The sequence below is a fragment of the Corapipo altera genome, unplaced genomic scaffold (assembly GCF_003945725.1).
Source record: "Corapipo altera isolate COAL_440 unplaced genomic scaffold, ASM394572v1 71, whole genome shotgun sequence".
Lineage (NCBI taxonomy): Eukaryota > Metazoa > Chordata > Aves > Passeriformes > Pipridae > Corapipo > Corapipo altera.
The window spans coordinates 6,393,066-6,410,075 of NW_020884916.1; the positions used below are offsets into that span (position 1 = coordinate 6,393,066).

Genomic DNA, 17,010 nt, shown 5'->3' on the forward strand with positions numbered 1-17,010 from the left:
AGGGAAACTTCTTGGATCTTACAAGAATTTGCTATTCTGATTCCTCCCAAATTTTGTGGCAGGTTATTTATTTATCACTGGATATGGCCAGTCATAACAATAAAGTTTTACCTTTATTCTTAAAAAACTCCATCCCAGTTTAACTATACCCTGGCTCTTGTTGGTTTGGGAATGTGCAGTGGAAGAAGCCTTCCTGTCCATGATATATCTGACACTCAAATGCTGTTTTCCCTCCCGGATCTCTCTCCCTTTCTGGCCAGAGGCACCTGATAATCTTGGCACACGCTCAGGAAGTTGAGTCCTCACACCAGAAACAAGTTTGCTGCCAAAAACCATTCTTGTCCTGGAGGAAGCATTGGGAATGGGAAGCACATCCCTGTTTCCCACGTTACAGGGGTATCAGCACAGTCTCCATGCAACAGGCTGAAGGTGGGTATGTGCTTGGGCAAAAAATATATATGCACATGAATATTATATATGTTACAATATATCTATGTACAGATTTGCATATCCAGTTTTAAGACTCATTTATGAAATCCAAACACCATCCCAGGGGGAGCTGATTTGTGGAAACGAGGCCTTTACTGCAAAAACTGATGAATCTCCAGAAACAGACCCGGGTTTTATTGACACCAGGCTTTGCTGGGACATTCAGAGCAGCACCAGCAGGATCTAAAAAGGACCATGGCAACATAAAGCAGGACTCGGGACAAATAATCCACTTAATAGTTCACTTGGGGCACTGAGAGATGCTGAGCACAAACAGCATTCCCTGATCTTCAAAAACAAAAACGAATCTTGGCTTCTGAAAACTGCCAAGTCTAACAAACACTGAAAGCCATGTTTAAATCCACTCCATCACCCATTTTTACCTTCTCTTTCTTTCACACTGACATTCATATTTAGTTGCCTGGCACTTAAATTCTTTCTTTTTAATCCTTTATGGATTCAAAATGATTCTCTGACCTCCAGAAAAGAGTTAAAATCAGCTTTGCTGTTTCCCTGCTGTATTATTTTAAGTCCAAGGAGCCTTTAAAAAGCTTAGAATAAAGGGTTGTTTGGGTTTCCCTAATATCCTTCAGGGCATCAGTGCTACTGACCTGAATGTACAAAAGAAAAAGAAAGGGGAAGAAAAGGAGACACAGAGAAACAGGAAAAGAATGAAAGAGGGAAAAAGGAATCAGTGAAAACATACAAGGGGGGAAGTAGCTCCAGGATGCTGGATGGGCTCCATGGGCTGGGGAGACTGGGAAGGGATCATTAAACACAGGGAAAAAAACAAACAAAAAACAGTTGGTTAAAACACATCCCCAGTAAAAACGGGCTCATTTCATACAAAGATCAACTGGGTTATACACAATACAACCATGGCCCCAATCCTTCAAGTTGGTTGGGGTTTTATTCCCTAAACTCTTTGGGAATTCTTTAGGATCCAGGAATTCCCACCCAGCATGTCCCAGCTTGAAAAAAAACAAACATTTTGCATGTTTGACCTCTCAGCACAGGGCCCATCCCTGCCCAGGCTTTGCTATATATTGAATTTTCCTCCACTTCTATTGGTGCTCAAGCAAACAGCTGCTTTTTCTTGCTCTTCATCCAGTGCAAAAAGAGAAATAATCACCTTAGAATTTTTCTCTGAGATACCTGAAATTATCTTGAGACATCTCAGAATTTTTCTGAGAATAATTTGTCAGCAAAAGGTGTTCCTGAAAATCAGGAATTGCAGAGAAGGCAGATTTAGCTCTGCCTCACCCCCAAGTGCTAATTTGGATTTTTGGATGGAAGAGAAAAAGTCCAGGAAAGGCGTGGATGTGGCACTGGGGGCCATGGTCAGGTGGGTTAATGGCTGGACTGGATCATCTCAGAGGGCTTTTCCAACCTCAGGAATTCCATGAACCCATGATTCCCAGTGAACCCTGGGATTCCATGGGCAGGTTGGCCTTGACCTGCTGAAATCTCCAATGGCTCGATCCTGGGGGCTTTTCTTGGAAAACCCTGGGGGCTTCCACAACTTTGGGCAGTCCCTGCAGCACCTTCCAAAGGCACAGAGAAGCCTCCTAAGGAAGCATTTCCATACTCCCACTGCTGGCCTCTCCTCCCAAATCCCTGTCCATGCCACCCAGGAAAGGTGTGTCCAGGTAGGATTGAACAAAACAGAGACACTGAAATGCCCCTTGGCAAACACCTCTCAGTGAGGGAGGAGGAATCTGTTTGAGCTCCAGCCCTGCAGGAGCACAGGGAGCAGGATTCCTGCAGGATTGGTGCTGAGCTCTGCCAGGGACCAGGATTCCTGCAGGATTGGTGCTGAGCTCTGCCAGGGACCAGGATTCCTGCAGGATCGGTGCTGAGCTCTGCCAGGGACCAGGATTCCTGCAGGATCAGTGCTGAGCTCTGGCAGCCCTGGAAGCACAGTCTGTGTCTCCTGCTGGCAGCCCTGAGCTCATTCCCTGTTACCCTGCTGGACATGGATGCCTGTCCTGGCTCAATAAATTTGCACTTGATTCAGCTTTAATGAGACAGTTGCATGAACGCCAAACAACTGGTTTGTTTACATCAGATTAACGAGGCTGGTACTAATTATGTCCATTTAACTTCCCATATTTTCCTTATAAAAGCACTAATTAAGACATGATGCTCTCATTGGTGTCAAATGGCTGTTCAACCCAGGCAGAATTTAAGTTTTATTTGCACCTTCTTCTTCTTCCCCATTTTTATTAAAATAAAAACCCAATCACAATGTTTTTTATCCTGTTTTTTTAGCCCGGTTGTTAATCCACAGCCAGGCTCTGAGGAGCCTGTTTTGATTCCAACAGCTCTAACACAGTGAATGTAACTCAATTTGCATCTTTGCAGTTAAAATGAATTCATTCAGCACTGCCCAGAGTCTGCAGCAGGTCAGGACAGAGCCTGTTGCTGAGCCAGACCTAAATTTCAGTCCTCCTGAAGTTCAGTGGATTATTTGTGCTGGGTGTGCTGACCTGGATAAATCTGTTATTGATGTTTTAAAAAAGAAAATTAGTCATTTATAGCAGCTTGTAATACTGACAGGTCCCCTTTACTGTGTCCTTAGTCCGGCATTGTAGGAGTGTCTTTACCTGTTAAACCTAAATTAAATAAGAGGATGAGACAGGAATCTGTAAACTCCTCCATAAAGTTGGCAGAGCTGCTGGGTTATTCATTCTTTGTCCTAAAGGAGTCTGAGGAACTGGTGAGAAGGACCCCTGAAGCTTTAAAAATGCTGATTTTTTTGGAGTGGAGGGCAAAAAAAGTGAGATATTACCTCCTTCTCCTCCATTTCTTCCCTTCAGCTCTGAGAGCCCCAGTGCAAGGTGCAGCCTTATTCTGTGTTCCCCCACTGAAATCAGCTGCTCCCCAGCAAGAACTGTGTCCAGAACCTCCCCCAAATGACCCCCCCAAGGCCCCTGCAGGGAAGTTTGGTCCCAGCAAGACGCTGCTTGTTAGGACAAGACAGGAAACAAAGTGATGTGTGAGGGGAGGATGAGATGGGGGTTAAATACTGTTAAACTAAGACTATCCAGAATTACGAGAGAGGACAGACTGGGACAGAGAGCTGAGGAGTTGCTGCCTGTGCCAAGAAGATGAATGGGGACAATGTGAACACACAGACAGAAACACACTGTTCCCAAAAAAAGACCAACCAGAGATGGACAGAAGGGAACGGGAAGAGTCAACACAGCCAGAACCTACAGGCAATGCCCAAACGTTACTTAGAAGGAACAAACAGAGCAGCAATTCCCATTTTTCCTTCTGAGCAGCACAATGAATATTTTAAAGATTCATTTCTCACCAAATATCTAAAATTCAAATGCAACCTTTATCCTGGATCTCTAAAGATCTTCCTAAACATGAGTTGATTCCATCTATTGTGGCACTGAAAGTCAGCTAAATTGGCAGTATCAGCTAGGACATATTAGCTATGGATCCAATACAACAATTTAGGCTGAGAAGTTATTACAGTATTGTATCTGAGTAAAAATAGTGGAAGAATTCAGAAAAAAGGAAAGTGCTCAATAAATGTGGGGTTTGATGAGCCCACAGAACCTTACTGGATCTTTACAGGGGTTTTTACATAAACTGAAAGAATCAGGAAGGCAGTTTGCATCCCAACTGGAAAAAAAAAACCATTTTCTTACAGGACTGAACATGAACAAAACAAGGGCACAGACTCAGCCCAATACTGGGGGCAAATACCACTCAACAGGTACCTTCCAGCACCTCCTGAATACAAACTTCATTGTTAAATACATTTCATAGTTGACTCAAGGCAAAACCAATATTCTTTCTTATTATTTTGACTGTTCAGAATTGAAAAACGTTTTCCTGTATGGTCCATTTTCTCTCCCTTGTCTCAGCCCTGGCTGCACCACCACTGGTGCAAGCATATCCTTCCACAGGCAGTGAAAAAGTGTTTAAAAGTAGAGTTTGCCCTCAATCCCAACCCTCCTCTCCCATTCCCTGTGTTCCATTCCCATCTGAACTGCATTAGAGCCCACTGCAATATTTCATGGCTCTATTAAAATGCTGTCCCCACCACTTGTGCACATCAAACCCTCTAATTAGAAATAATAATAGAAACCCAGGGTAGGAAGTTCTTTGCTTTCCATCTGCTTTTCATCAGGTTCCTCAGCCCAGCCAGATCCAGGGACAGTCAACCAGCATGTGCTTGGAAATTCCTTAGTGGCAAAGAGCTTCACTCTGCAGACACAGTGTCCTGGATGCTCTGCACATCATATTTGGATTAAAGAAAATAGAGTTGGCTTGTTATAAGTAGGGCTTATCAAGGCCAGATCTAAAACTTCCCATTAATTCAAGATGAAATAACCCTGATAATGTCAAGTGAGGACAACAGCTCCAAGTGAGACTTTTAGGGGAGTCTCTGATCCTTGGGAAAAGTCAATCTGGTATTTTAAACAGAGGTAAAGAGGGGAAATAACTGATGTGGATATTTAAGTGTATGAGAAACCCCCTGTGTGTTTAAGCCATGGATTAGAACACATGAAATGCATGGAATATGGGTGAGGGAAGTGCATTATCCCATGAATACTGGATATTATTATGCCATGGATATTGGAATGGCAATGCCGTTCCTGGTGAGGCTCTGGAGGATGCCCTTGGGAAGATCCACTTTCCCATTTGGCAGCAGTGCTCCTGAAGCCACTCAGGGTGCTCCAGCACTTTACTTCTGCCCCGTGTCACCTTCCTGGGCTGTGCTGGTACATGACAGCCCAGGAGCTGGAGCTCCTTCCTCCCCTCCATCCTCTCACCCTCCTGGATTTCACAAGCACTTTCCCTCCAGGCAGAGAATTCCTTGAGTCTCCAGCACCACATCCAACAAGCCTTAACCGTGGGAACCTCCTCCCTGACTCCTTCTTGCTCCCACCAACTTCTGCAGCATTCAAGGAAGAGTCTCCAGACTCCTCCTCCCCCACCCAAGAGCTGTTAATTCCCAGGAGGAAAAGCAAGAACACACAATGCACCAAAAAGATCCTACCAGGAATCTGTGTGCAGAGCAGGGGCAGGTCAGGATCACAGAAGGAGCTGCACCATCACTCCAGCATTCCTCACATCTGGAAGCTCATTAGTGCTCTCCTGAGGAGCCTTTAATTGCACCCCCAGAGAGCCCCAGGGCAGGGCAGCAGGGCAGTCTCAGACTGGGCAGCATCTCCCAGCTCAGGACTTTGAACAGGACCTGGGCTCTTGGTGACAACTTTATACCAAACATCTCCCAGGTTGAGGGAGGAGATCCACCCCAGGGGTTGTCAGAGCCAAAGGGGATCTGTTCATGTGCAGGTCCATCATCTCCCAGCAGGGCAGAGCAGACACTGCTCCCCAGCAGCTCCAGCTAATCCCCTGCCTGAGCCAGGTATAAAAATAAACCCTTGCTCATGGTGGGATCCACTGGCCTGGCCTGTGGTTATTTTACATTTAAAGTTGCCCCTGCCTGCTCTAGGGTTGGGCAGTTGCCCTGCCTGAAGTCGCCCTGCCTGGAGAGCAGATCCTGGATCCAGGGAATGCCCACCTGCTGCAGCCATGGATCCCTGTGCCACTGACTGCAGCAAATGCATCTGCACATTCCCAGGAATACACAGGCTGGAGGTGCCAGTGGCTGGGAACACCATTCCCCTGAACTGCCAGCTCTCCTGAGCACACCCAGAGCACTCACAGCTCAGGACCACGACTTTCCACCACTGGACCCAAACTCCCAAGCTTTGATCTGATAAAATACATTTATTTCCCTTAGAAAAAGACACACTTCTGAATTGCATCTATTTGTCTTAAAGTATCAAGTCAGCAATCTTCTAAGATAAGGAACACCACCGAAATAGAGAAGAGTAATGAAAAGAACACCAGTTCAACACCAACTCAACTTGCCAGCTGAATAACATTTTAAGAAAGATCTGCAAATTCAAACTGCTTCTCTTGATACAAAAGATATACAGAAATATCTTTATCTATAATAATATATAGATTTAGAAATTTCAGAATTAAACAAAAGCTTCACCTCCAGTAATTTCTGCAGAGATCTCAGGCAGCACAACTAAGTGTGATCCCTTCCAGGGCACACTGGAAGCATGGGAAGGTTGACAGTAAAATCAGATCCAAAATCTCATTCTCTATTTATTATTCCTTTCCTCAGCAGAGCTTGGGATTAACTTGCCTGTATTTCACACAGAACTGTCCAGAAGGCAGGGAGAAGTAGATGGAGCCACACACCCAGAGCACAGCAATCAGCATTCCAAGTTCTGTTATATCCAACTTTCTCCATAAATCCTCAAACACAAGGAATCTTCCAGTACCAAATTAATCTATTCCACCTCAGTCAGCAAAAACATTCTGTTCGTGTATGTTCTGAACAAAAAAAACCTGACATGCAACACTCTCTGCACACCAGAACTGAAATCTCAATTACAGATTGCTCAAAGTATCTTAAATTCTTTACAAGCTTAAAATCTCTCAAGTCAGGCAGGAGAGGGACGTTGATGTGAGTTGACACAACAAAGGAAAGACATTTAACAGTGGGAGAGGAAATGTGGGTGACCAACACAGAGGGAACATGGCACGTGTGGAGGGTGATCAGCACATATGATAATGTACAGGAGATACTGGACACAGAACAGCACAAAGACAGCTCCATTTCAGGTCCCTGCAGCCAAAAAGGAGATTTCCATACCTGGTTTGGGCACCGAGTTGGTCACGGACTGAGGAACTTTGTCGTTAATGAGTTCAACACACTCACTGGGGAAAAATCCAACCTGTGGGGAAACACAAGGAGGCAGAACATTGGGTGTATGATCTGAACTGTTCAACCAGTAACTGCTAATTCAATATGTCCCCTGAATTCCCCTGGCCTGATGCCCCATAACATTATCCATCATCAAATGACCAGCATGAGAGAAATAACTTCTCAAATTAGTTACTACAGTTATTTAGTATTTATCAAAAAAAGCCAAAAGTTCTACAAACCAAATCATTAGCCCTGTAAAATATGATTTTATAAGTTTGGTTTCTGAGCTTGTACACAGGACAGAGATATTCAACTTGCACCAAGTGTCTACACCCCCTTAGATCTCGAGTGGAACTCAGACAGAAAGGCTTTAGCTGGGTTTGCTGGAGGTCTCTGACAGAAATTTAATGAGAGAACAAGATGTGTCAGCTCTCAGCATCACCTCAGTTATCTCTACTCAAACCTCACTGACACCTGACCTTTTTCACTGCCAAAACACAACACTCACAAGCACTTTAACATTTTATCCCCTTAGAAAACTGAAATCAAATATGGACCAATGAATTTGCATGGTGTGGTCCCATTACAGAAAAAAAGGTGCTTTCTTATTTGCTAAGTCAGGAGAAGGCACTCTGCAGACACAAAGCTCTGCTGTGTCCTTGCCTCACTGCCTGACCTGCTCAGTGTGGGTAACAAGGGAAGTGTTCAAATGGAGCACATTTAAAAACCTGCTAAAGAAGTTCAGTGAGGGTTTAGTGCAATTGAATTCAATTCAGTCCTAGAACTGAGAACAAGTTTAATAAAATATACATGGAGTGAAATGAGTCCTATGTTTGTAGGAATCCAGGGATCTGAGTGGAAATAAAATATTTAGAGGAGAGCAGGATGCAGCAAAGGAATCTCTACCACAAGCCAGGACTCCTGGTGTGCTCTTGGATCTGCTTTGGATCATGGACAGTGCAACTCTTGTGCCTCAGCTTTCCCCAGCGAAGGAGAAGGGAGAACAGTGCCACCCATCCATATCCATTACTGGCAACTGGGAAAACAGCTCCAACACCCCCTGCAAGCTGCTGAACCCTCTGAACTAGCTGTGGATCTGCTCAGCAAGCTGTAACACACAGAATATTCCAGAATTGTCCTTAGGAAACATCTGAAGATGCTTCAAAAGCCAGGCCCCACCCTGGGGAAAAAAATCTGCCAGCCTTTGAGTGCAGCTTCTCCTGTGACAGGAGGAACCTGAGTGCCCAGGGCACAGCAAGGTCCTGGCACCAACTCACTGGAAACGTGAATTTGCAGAGTTCCTGCCCTGTCCTTTAACAAACAGCTCGTGTCCTACCCTCAAGTACAGGAACTGCTTTTTGGGAGAAAGACATGGAAATCCCAGGGTGGGATTCCTGGGAAGTCCTGTGCAGGGCCAGGAGTTGGACCCAATGATCCTGATGGTCCCTTTCAACTCAGCATATTCCACCTTCTGTGATTTCTCCCTGAATCCCCTCTAAGGCAAAAATGCTGCAGAATGTCTCTAAACCAGAGCAGGGTGAAAGGGTATGGGAAGGATCCTGGTGTTGGAATGGGATGTGCCTGCAGACATTCCCAGGCCACCCGTGGCTCGCTGTATCTGGGGAGCAGTGGCATTATCTCCCTTTCTCTGGTTAAGGATCCAGGCTGAGCTGTCACCACAGAGGAGTTTTCCACTTCTCAGCATTTCTAGGTCACAGCATTTTCCTTCTTACTCCCATCCCAGGTGAAAGTCAGACCAGAGCAGAGTTTTGGAAACTTTTACCCTTGGTTTCATATTTCCAGACCTTTTTCCCTGTCATACCCCACCTCCTCCCCCAGGACAGCTCCTGTGTTGTGGCACAGAACTCCAGCACCACCCCCCTCCCCAGACACCTCATCCAAGGCAGGGGCAGGATTTCCTGGCCCGTGTCAGGCACGTGATGGGGCAGCTAGAAGCACCAAGTCACTGCAGGCAGCCACAGTTTGGTCCAAAGCCACAGGAACACATGGCAAAGAGCCAGTGGATGGGCCTGGACGCTGCCAGTCATGTACCCACATCCATGAAATCCACTGGAGGCACAAGGCAGTCAGCACCAGGCCTGGCACACAGTTCCTCCTCTATTTATTCATCTTACACAACTCCCTTTTGTCTCTGAGGAAAAAAATTCATCTCCTTTCTACACCAAGTTGATTTTCCCCCATAAACCTCCCAGCAATTCAGTGGCAGTGTCATGTGTGGGGTGTCCTGGTAAACATTCCAGACTGGAACTATTCCAGATTCCCTAAGGGAAGCAACAGTTAATAGTACCAGCAGATAACTGTTCTTCCCACACCCCCAAATCCAGCAGGGCAGGGTTTTAACCAAGTACAGGACAAACTGTCATCTGTGACACTTGGAATGTGCTTGTTGGGAAGACTCTGGGAGCTCAGGAACAGCACCTGGAACAGCAGCACTGGGTCAGCAGATCTCCCTGCCCTCAAGCTGTGGCTCCTGGGACTGGCACTGGCCTGGGCATCACATTTCTGCCCAAGTGACTCTCAGAGCCCATCCCACACCCTACACAAGGTGTGGCTGCACCCACTCCCTCAGTTGGGTGTGCCAGCTTTGCCAGGAGATGGTATCCTGGAATTATATGCCATAGTGCTGATCTTTGGGCAGTTTATAGGTAGCAATAGGACAATTAGCACAAGAAAAACAGCATAAACCCCAGCATGGCATCCAGGGGCCCTTCCTCAGGCAGCTCAGAGATCCTGCTCTGCTGAGAGCTGTTGAGGAACAGGCTGAGTGGGACAGACACAGAAGTGCTGGGATTTAAAAAAAATATTCAGGGCTTTAAATCACAGAATCATAAAATGGTTTTGTTAGAAGGGATCTTAAAGCTTCTCCAGTCCCACCCCCTGCCATGGTAGGGACACCTTCCACTAGCCCAGGTGGCTCCAAGCCCTGTCCAACCTGGCCTTGGACACTTCCAGGGATGGGGCAGCCACAGCTTCTCCCTATGCCAGGGCCTCCCCACCCTCACAGGGAAGGATTTCTTCTGTATATCTAAGCTAAATTTCCCCTCTGTCAGTTTAAACCCATCCTCCCTTGTCCTGTCACCACAGTTCCTGGAAAACATTCCCTCTCCAGCTCCCCTGGAGCCACTGAGACACTTGGAAGGTGCTCTGAGTTCTCCACATAACCTTTTCTTCTCCAGGTTGAACATCCCCAACTTCAATCCTGAGAGTCTCTGTTGGACATTTCCCATGCAAGAGATGCAGGAGACAATTTTTAAATTAGGAAAAATATACACAACCAGGGAAAGTCTCAGCCCACCACACAAATGATCATCTGAGAGGCTCCACAGCTGAAGGGATGAACTTTCCATTTCCAATGCTCTGAGAACTTTTATAATTGCCCACAATGTCTGTGCCTGGGATGTGTAAAGAAACCTGAAGCACTGGGCCCCCAACCTTCCATTAATCATGTAAGTGTGGATGTAAATTCAACCCCAGATCCCACACTGCAATCAAAACTCATTTCTTTTGACTGTTAACATAATATTCCTCCTGTTTCTTGATGGACTATCCAATACACTGAACAGGAATTCAGAAATGAAAGACCCTGCATGGTTATGTCACTGCTTCTAGATAGCTCAGAACCCAAATCAAACATTATACCTGCTCTCAATGTAGCACTTTTGCCATGTTCACACTAATAATGACAATGGATTTTTAGGGAAAAAGAATTTTCACATGTGTTAGTGTTGACAAGCTCCCTGTTGTTACCTCACTGCTCACAGTCCAATGAATTACATTTTCTGACTTATTTATTCTAACTTTTATCTCAAGATCCCCCAGAGACCATCACCAGGGTCACAACCCACAGTTTGTGCCTCATTCCCACCCAATTAAAAGATGCTTTTCCTCCCATGGAAAGTTTTCCATGATTTTGTATAAATAAATGAGTTTAGTCCAAGAGTTAATCTCAACAGATGCAGCAAGGCACTACTAGAGCTTGAGCCAGGATTAAAGGATTTGGCAATGTCCGAAAATTAATAGCCAGGGGAGTATAAATTTAGATAAATACAAGGTCATCTAAAGGTTAAAAGAACACCTTAACCAGAGGGGGAAGGCACAGGCTGGGGGTGCAAACAGTTCTGCAATTGCTACTACAGATTTATTTTTCACTTTCATGCCAGTGGCTTCTAAAACTGGAAGTAACACAAGGCTTTAAGGGGAAAAGCCAGGAATAATTTTCCAGTATAACAATAATTTAACAGTAATAATTTTCAGCGTATGAGGAGGGAATTTAAGTAAGTGAGAAAGCAGCAGCAATATAAATGGCAAGTCAAACATTGTTTGAGACATTTTGGTTGTGGGGGTTTTTTTGTTTTGACAAAATGTAAAGTGTGGTTTAAATTTCAGTCAGTGTCCTCCTTTTAAATCTGATGAAAGTCAAGCAAAATCTAATAGGGTTAGGTTTTATCCTTAACTTTTTATCAGCTGTTTGGCCTTCCTGAGCAGAATCTTCACTGCTTTGTTTGCCAAGTGACTTCCCAGAGAGCAGGACAAACCCCTGAGCCCTTGTTAAAGGGAGATGAACACTTTGGCCAAAAAACTCTTCCAAATTCTTTCCTTCACAAACAAATAAAATCTGTGTGGGATGACAGCTGCCAATGATCCATTCCTGCCTGGTGTGCAACCTGCACTTGGGGAAACTGGCGCTGGAGAGGGACTTGGGACAAGGCCTGGAGTGGCAGGACAAGGGGGAATGGCTTCCCACTGCCAGAGGGAAGGGTTAGATGGGATATTGGGAAGGAATTGTTCCCTGTGAGGGTGGGGAGGCCCTGGCACAGGTTGCCCAGAGAAGCTGTGGCTGCCCCATCCTGGAAGCGCCCAAGGCCAGGTTGGACAGGGCTTGGGCTGGTGGGAGGGCATCAGAACTAGACAATCTTTAGGTCCCTTTCAAGCCAAGCATTTTGGATTCTGTGGAAGCAGGGCCCTGCAGCCCCACAGCCTCTCCAGCTCCTGTAATCCTGATTAAAAGCAGCCCAGTCCTCCTCTGGTTGCACATACTGGTTTTGTCACCTCACAAGTTGCTGTGGGGCAGCTCTGCCCCTCATGAAACCATTCCCAAAAACCAGAATGACTCAGAACATCCACAAGCAGTTGTGCATCAAACAAGGGCCTGTCCTTAATGATTCAGCTGACACGGAGTCACTGATGGAAAGGACAAAGCATGAAGCAAAGGCAGAGGAGAACAAAGAAGGCTGGAAGGCTGTTAATGTGGAGGTGGCTGTAATTTAGGGAACAATCTTACAAAGAAAGCAGTGACTCACACTCAGAGCATCTGAAGAGAAAAAAGGCTTGAGGAAAAATGTCTTTAAAATCATTTTGCTTTAACGAGAGAAGATGATACGAAGCCTCGTGGGTTGTTTAGCACAGGATTAAGTGTTGCAGTGCAGTTGTGAGCTCAGGTAGGGGAGAAAGGCACTGTACCATGGAAATCTATGGACAACAGGAATGGTGAGTCATTCCCGAGGGACAGTTGTGCCTGGCAGGAACACACTGACCCCCACAGGGATCCACTGCAGCTCACACAGGCTGTCACACCTGCCTTCCACTGACCTGCCTCCAGCCCATCCCCAGAGCCCCCCCATTATCCCAAAGGATGGGGATGGGCAGGACATCCCCTGCCCAGGACTGACTGTCCTCCTGCCCGGGCAGGCACAACCCACAACTGCTCCAAATGCACAAAACCAGGGGAGTTCTTTCAAGTCAAGATGTGATTTTTCCCCCGTTCAGTGAAACAGAGGATTTTTTATCCTCTTCTTGCTCTCCTCCTATCAAGACATGATTGATGATGGAAGTTGTGGTGGGTTTGATAAAACACTGCTCCTTCCCTAGCACAGAGCAAAAACCTGAGAAATAACATGAACAAATTGTCCAAATATTTGGTGTTAGGACTTTGTCCTTTTATCTGCCCTCAGAATCACGATTATCTGGCAAGACAGGCTCTGGTGATTTATTTGATTAATTCAAATGACTGGCTCAACAGATTGCTATCACTTTTACAGTGTTCCTAAACAGGAACAGAACTGTTTGCCTATCATAAAGTACTTACACCAAGTACTATAACAACATTCTTCCCCTCCACACTCTTCATCCAGGGCCCTTCTGTACTGCTACATCTCTAGGTCTGGTGTAGCAACACCAGATATGAATTTCCTTTCTCTGAACTCTCTTCTCACTGTTAGTATGGTCAAAGAGCTCCATTAGCTCAGGAAATGTACCTTTTATGGACAGTCACAGCTTATGGGCCTTAAACACAACACAGGTTAAAACCCCTCTGTGTCTGTACAGGGTCAGAATCTGCATCTCTGGGGAGCTGATGGTGCTTCCCAGCCAGGAAAAGCTGGGAAGTGCATTTCAGAGGAATGGCCAAACCCTGGCAGTTCCCAGGGAAGATGCCCCTGTGCAGGGGAGCTCCCTGTGTGTGAAGGGATGGCTTTAATCAGCACTCACCGAGCTGCTCTGCACCAGCAGGAGCAGGAACACAACAATTGTCTGTTCCCCCACCAGCAATTCCTTCCAACACAACTCCACTGTCTGCATTTGGGAAACACCCTGAGAGCCACAAACCCAGAGCTGCATCTGCACAGAGTGTGAGGCTCAGGGTGACCTGATCCCACTGGCACAGACTTCTGCTTGGAATTAAGGACACGAGATTATTACACCCCTAATTTTCTGTTAAGCCAGAATATGGTGCTCTATTTCTGCAGCTGTTCAGGTCTGTGGTGTCAGGAGCCTGACTGTGCACGGACACAGAAACCCCTTTCCACAGTCTCATCAATGTGTTTTTGTGCTGGAAAGCACAATGGGATGTGAGCTGGGAGGCACAAGGCAGTGACACACTGCAGAAGAGCTGCCTTGCTTTTTATGTCTTTAATCACCAGTGATACTCTTCAGACCTAGTCCCAGTTTCAGCCAGGCTGACAGCAGGCAGGGACCTCACACCGAATAATGGAATTATCATCAACCCTGGTAATCCATCAGTGTGTGCAGAGTGTCCACACTCATGCCCAGATCACAAAGTAGCTTTATTTTGCTTTACTGATTCACTTGGAAGTTAAATGTGGCATGGCCTGATCATTCCAAGCAGTACTAAAGCACTTAATTAATATTTGGGAGTTGGAACTGCTGATCTCCAAGGTCCCTTCCAACCCAAGCCATTCTATGATTCTATTTAATAGTACAGCAAATAAAGCTTTAAGGCTTCTAAAATTAGAACAAAAGTCCAGCAAAGCCATAACACAGTTCAAAACCAGAAGTTTGTCCAAGTAATATCAATGTGTTAACTCTAGAGACAAATCTAATTTCAGAGCAGGTATCACATGTCCATGCTTTTCTGATTGTACAAATGAGATGTTATCTGAACTTCCCCATCTGATCCAAAGCCAACAAAAGCTCTGGCTGGGCAGGCAGCAATGTGATCATTTAACTGCCACTGCATCCAGCTGGGATTTGTAGTGTTTGGAGATTCAACTGCTCCCTGACAGCCGGGCCACGGGCTGGACCTGGCACAGAAAGGTCTGCCAGGGAAAAGCTGAGGAACCTTGAGAAGACTTTCCATGCCAAAATACACAAGTGTCTGGTCAATTCTGACCCTCTCCAGAGCAAACTCATAATTCCACCCCCTCACAGACAGCAGCTGCTGGATGAAAATCCCTCTGCCCGAAAGGAGCTGAAACACGAGACACAGCAGGAGTCACACCCCCCAACCTGCAGCAGCTTTGGGCTTTGCTTTGTTAGCAGAGACTTTTTTATCTTTTACATTTCCCAATGAGAAAATCCAAGCTAGGGAATAAAACTCTTTGGAAGGGCAGAGCCATTTGGACACAGAAGTTTTGGTACCTAATTCCCAGGTATGTTTAGGACCTTTTGAAAATTCAGTGTTAATCTCTATGCTGGAAGATTTACAGAGCCCAGCAATCTTTAAACCATCCAGCAAACAAAGACATGAGAGCACAGCTTGGATGGGTGGCTTGTCCAAGGCAGTGGCACTGTTTTGTCAACTGGAGTTCTCTGAATCCTCAATGTTCTGCCTGAGCTGGTTTTAGCTCCTGGAAGGAACAGGGTGATGTGAACGACAGTGTCAGCTGCCTTGGAGGGGACAGCAGAGCTTCCACAAACATCAGGCCAGCTGTCCATCACAGGGCCACAGGGCCATGGCCAGCCCTCCTTCCCATGGCAGGCAGGGAGCAAACTTCCCATGGAGTCCCTGGGTGTCTCCAGCCCAAGCCCAGGGAGAAGGGAAGTGCCCTGACACCACGAGGACATCCTGCTCATCCCCACAGTCAATCCTTGCAGGCACAGCAGCTCCAGGAACAAACAGCTGAATTTCCCGCCTTTATTTAAGTTTTATCATCATCTCTGGTGCTTGTGCCTACCTGAAATCCATGTTTTCCTCTCCACCACGAGGTCAGCTCCTTTGGTGGCATATCAATGACAGACACGATGTCTCCCACCTGCACAAGATTGACAACATCAATCACAGCCTGCCATGAGCACAATCCCAAAAACTACAGTCCACAGCATGGCAAGAAACTATAAACTCCACATCTGCCTTTGCAAAGCCAAACTGTGAGGGGAAAGAATTACTGGATTCTCCAGTTGTTCCTAAGGAAAGGGGCCTTAAGAGCAGCAGGATCTCTGCCCAGGGGTACAGGAGTGTTCTGATTAAACTGTAGGGATGGTGTCAAACACTTTGGAAAATACTCTCAAGTAGCTGAACTAATTTTTACTCCATGCCCTATCCATGTGTGTGTGGGCACTGACATGTGTCTTCCTGTCTCCTCTTACAGCAAAAAGTCAAGAGCTGCCTTTGTAGTTCCCAAACTGCCCCAGATGTGCTGGTCTGGGTTGGGAAGGGAGCAGAGGAGAGGTGGTGTCACAGCAACAGGATGGAAATGGTCAAGGAGACCAAACAGGTTTTCTGCAGCTTTGCTCACTCCCATAAAAATGTAATCCCACAATGGTTCCAAAGGCAATCAGTGTCATCAATACTGCAGTGGGCTTGGTTTGAGTGGGGGCTCTATTACAGATAATAACAAGGGGCAGAATGTAAATAAGTCCTGCAGGCAGGGAGAGCAAAAACTGGGACCAGTAATGCCCAACTTTCACCAGATGTTTGACACTGATGGATCTCAGTGTGTTTTACAGGAAATACAACACATCCCCAGTTTTCAGCCAGGGATAATGGACACACAGGGAAGTGATTTCCTCAAGGGAATGGTGGACCAAGAGCAAATCAAGTCTCCACTGACGAAGCTGCTGTCACCACACGAGCAGAGACACTGGGTGTGTTCCTCAGTCCTGGGCAGCAAAATCCCACTCAGTTACTTGTGCAACTGCCCACTGAAAATTAAGAATATCCTAAACACAAAAGGGATGATTTGGGTTAGGGAACAGGACACAGCACTGTAAAACAGCTGCTCCTGTTCCATGTCTATCCTGCCAAGGTTTCTCTCTGCACACACTTGGGAAGCCACACGTGCCTCAGTTTCCCTGCTCACACACTATTCCTCATAACCTGGGCTGCATTCCAGCTGCATTCCAGCCTGCTGGCACAGAGCAGGATTTCCAGCAGGGAGTGCCAGCTCAGTGCCCTCATCAGCACTGAGCCCCTGGCAATCAGCCTGGCTCCTGTGCTCCATGGATCCTGAGCTCCTATGCTCCATGGCTCCTGTGCTCCTGTCCTCCATGGCTCCTGTCCTCCATGG

At 46.3% G+C, this 17,010-nt stretch overlaps 1 protein-coding gene across 1 annotated transcript in view; it reads right to left on the reverse strand.

The window, feature by feature from the left end:
• Positions 1-17,010, reverse strand: part of ARHGAP32 (Rho GTPase activating protein 32) — a 183,308-nt gene that overhangs the window by 58,163 nt on the left and 108,135 nt on the right. The window contains 2 exon segments of the mRNA XM_027655496.1: positions 7,193-7,274; positions 15,679-15,756. Of these exon segments, the coding sequence (XP_027511297.1) occupies positions 7,193-7,274; positions 15,679-15,756 (160 nt within the window).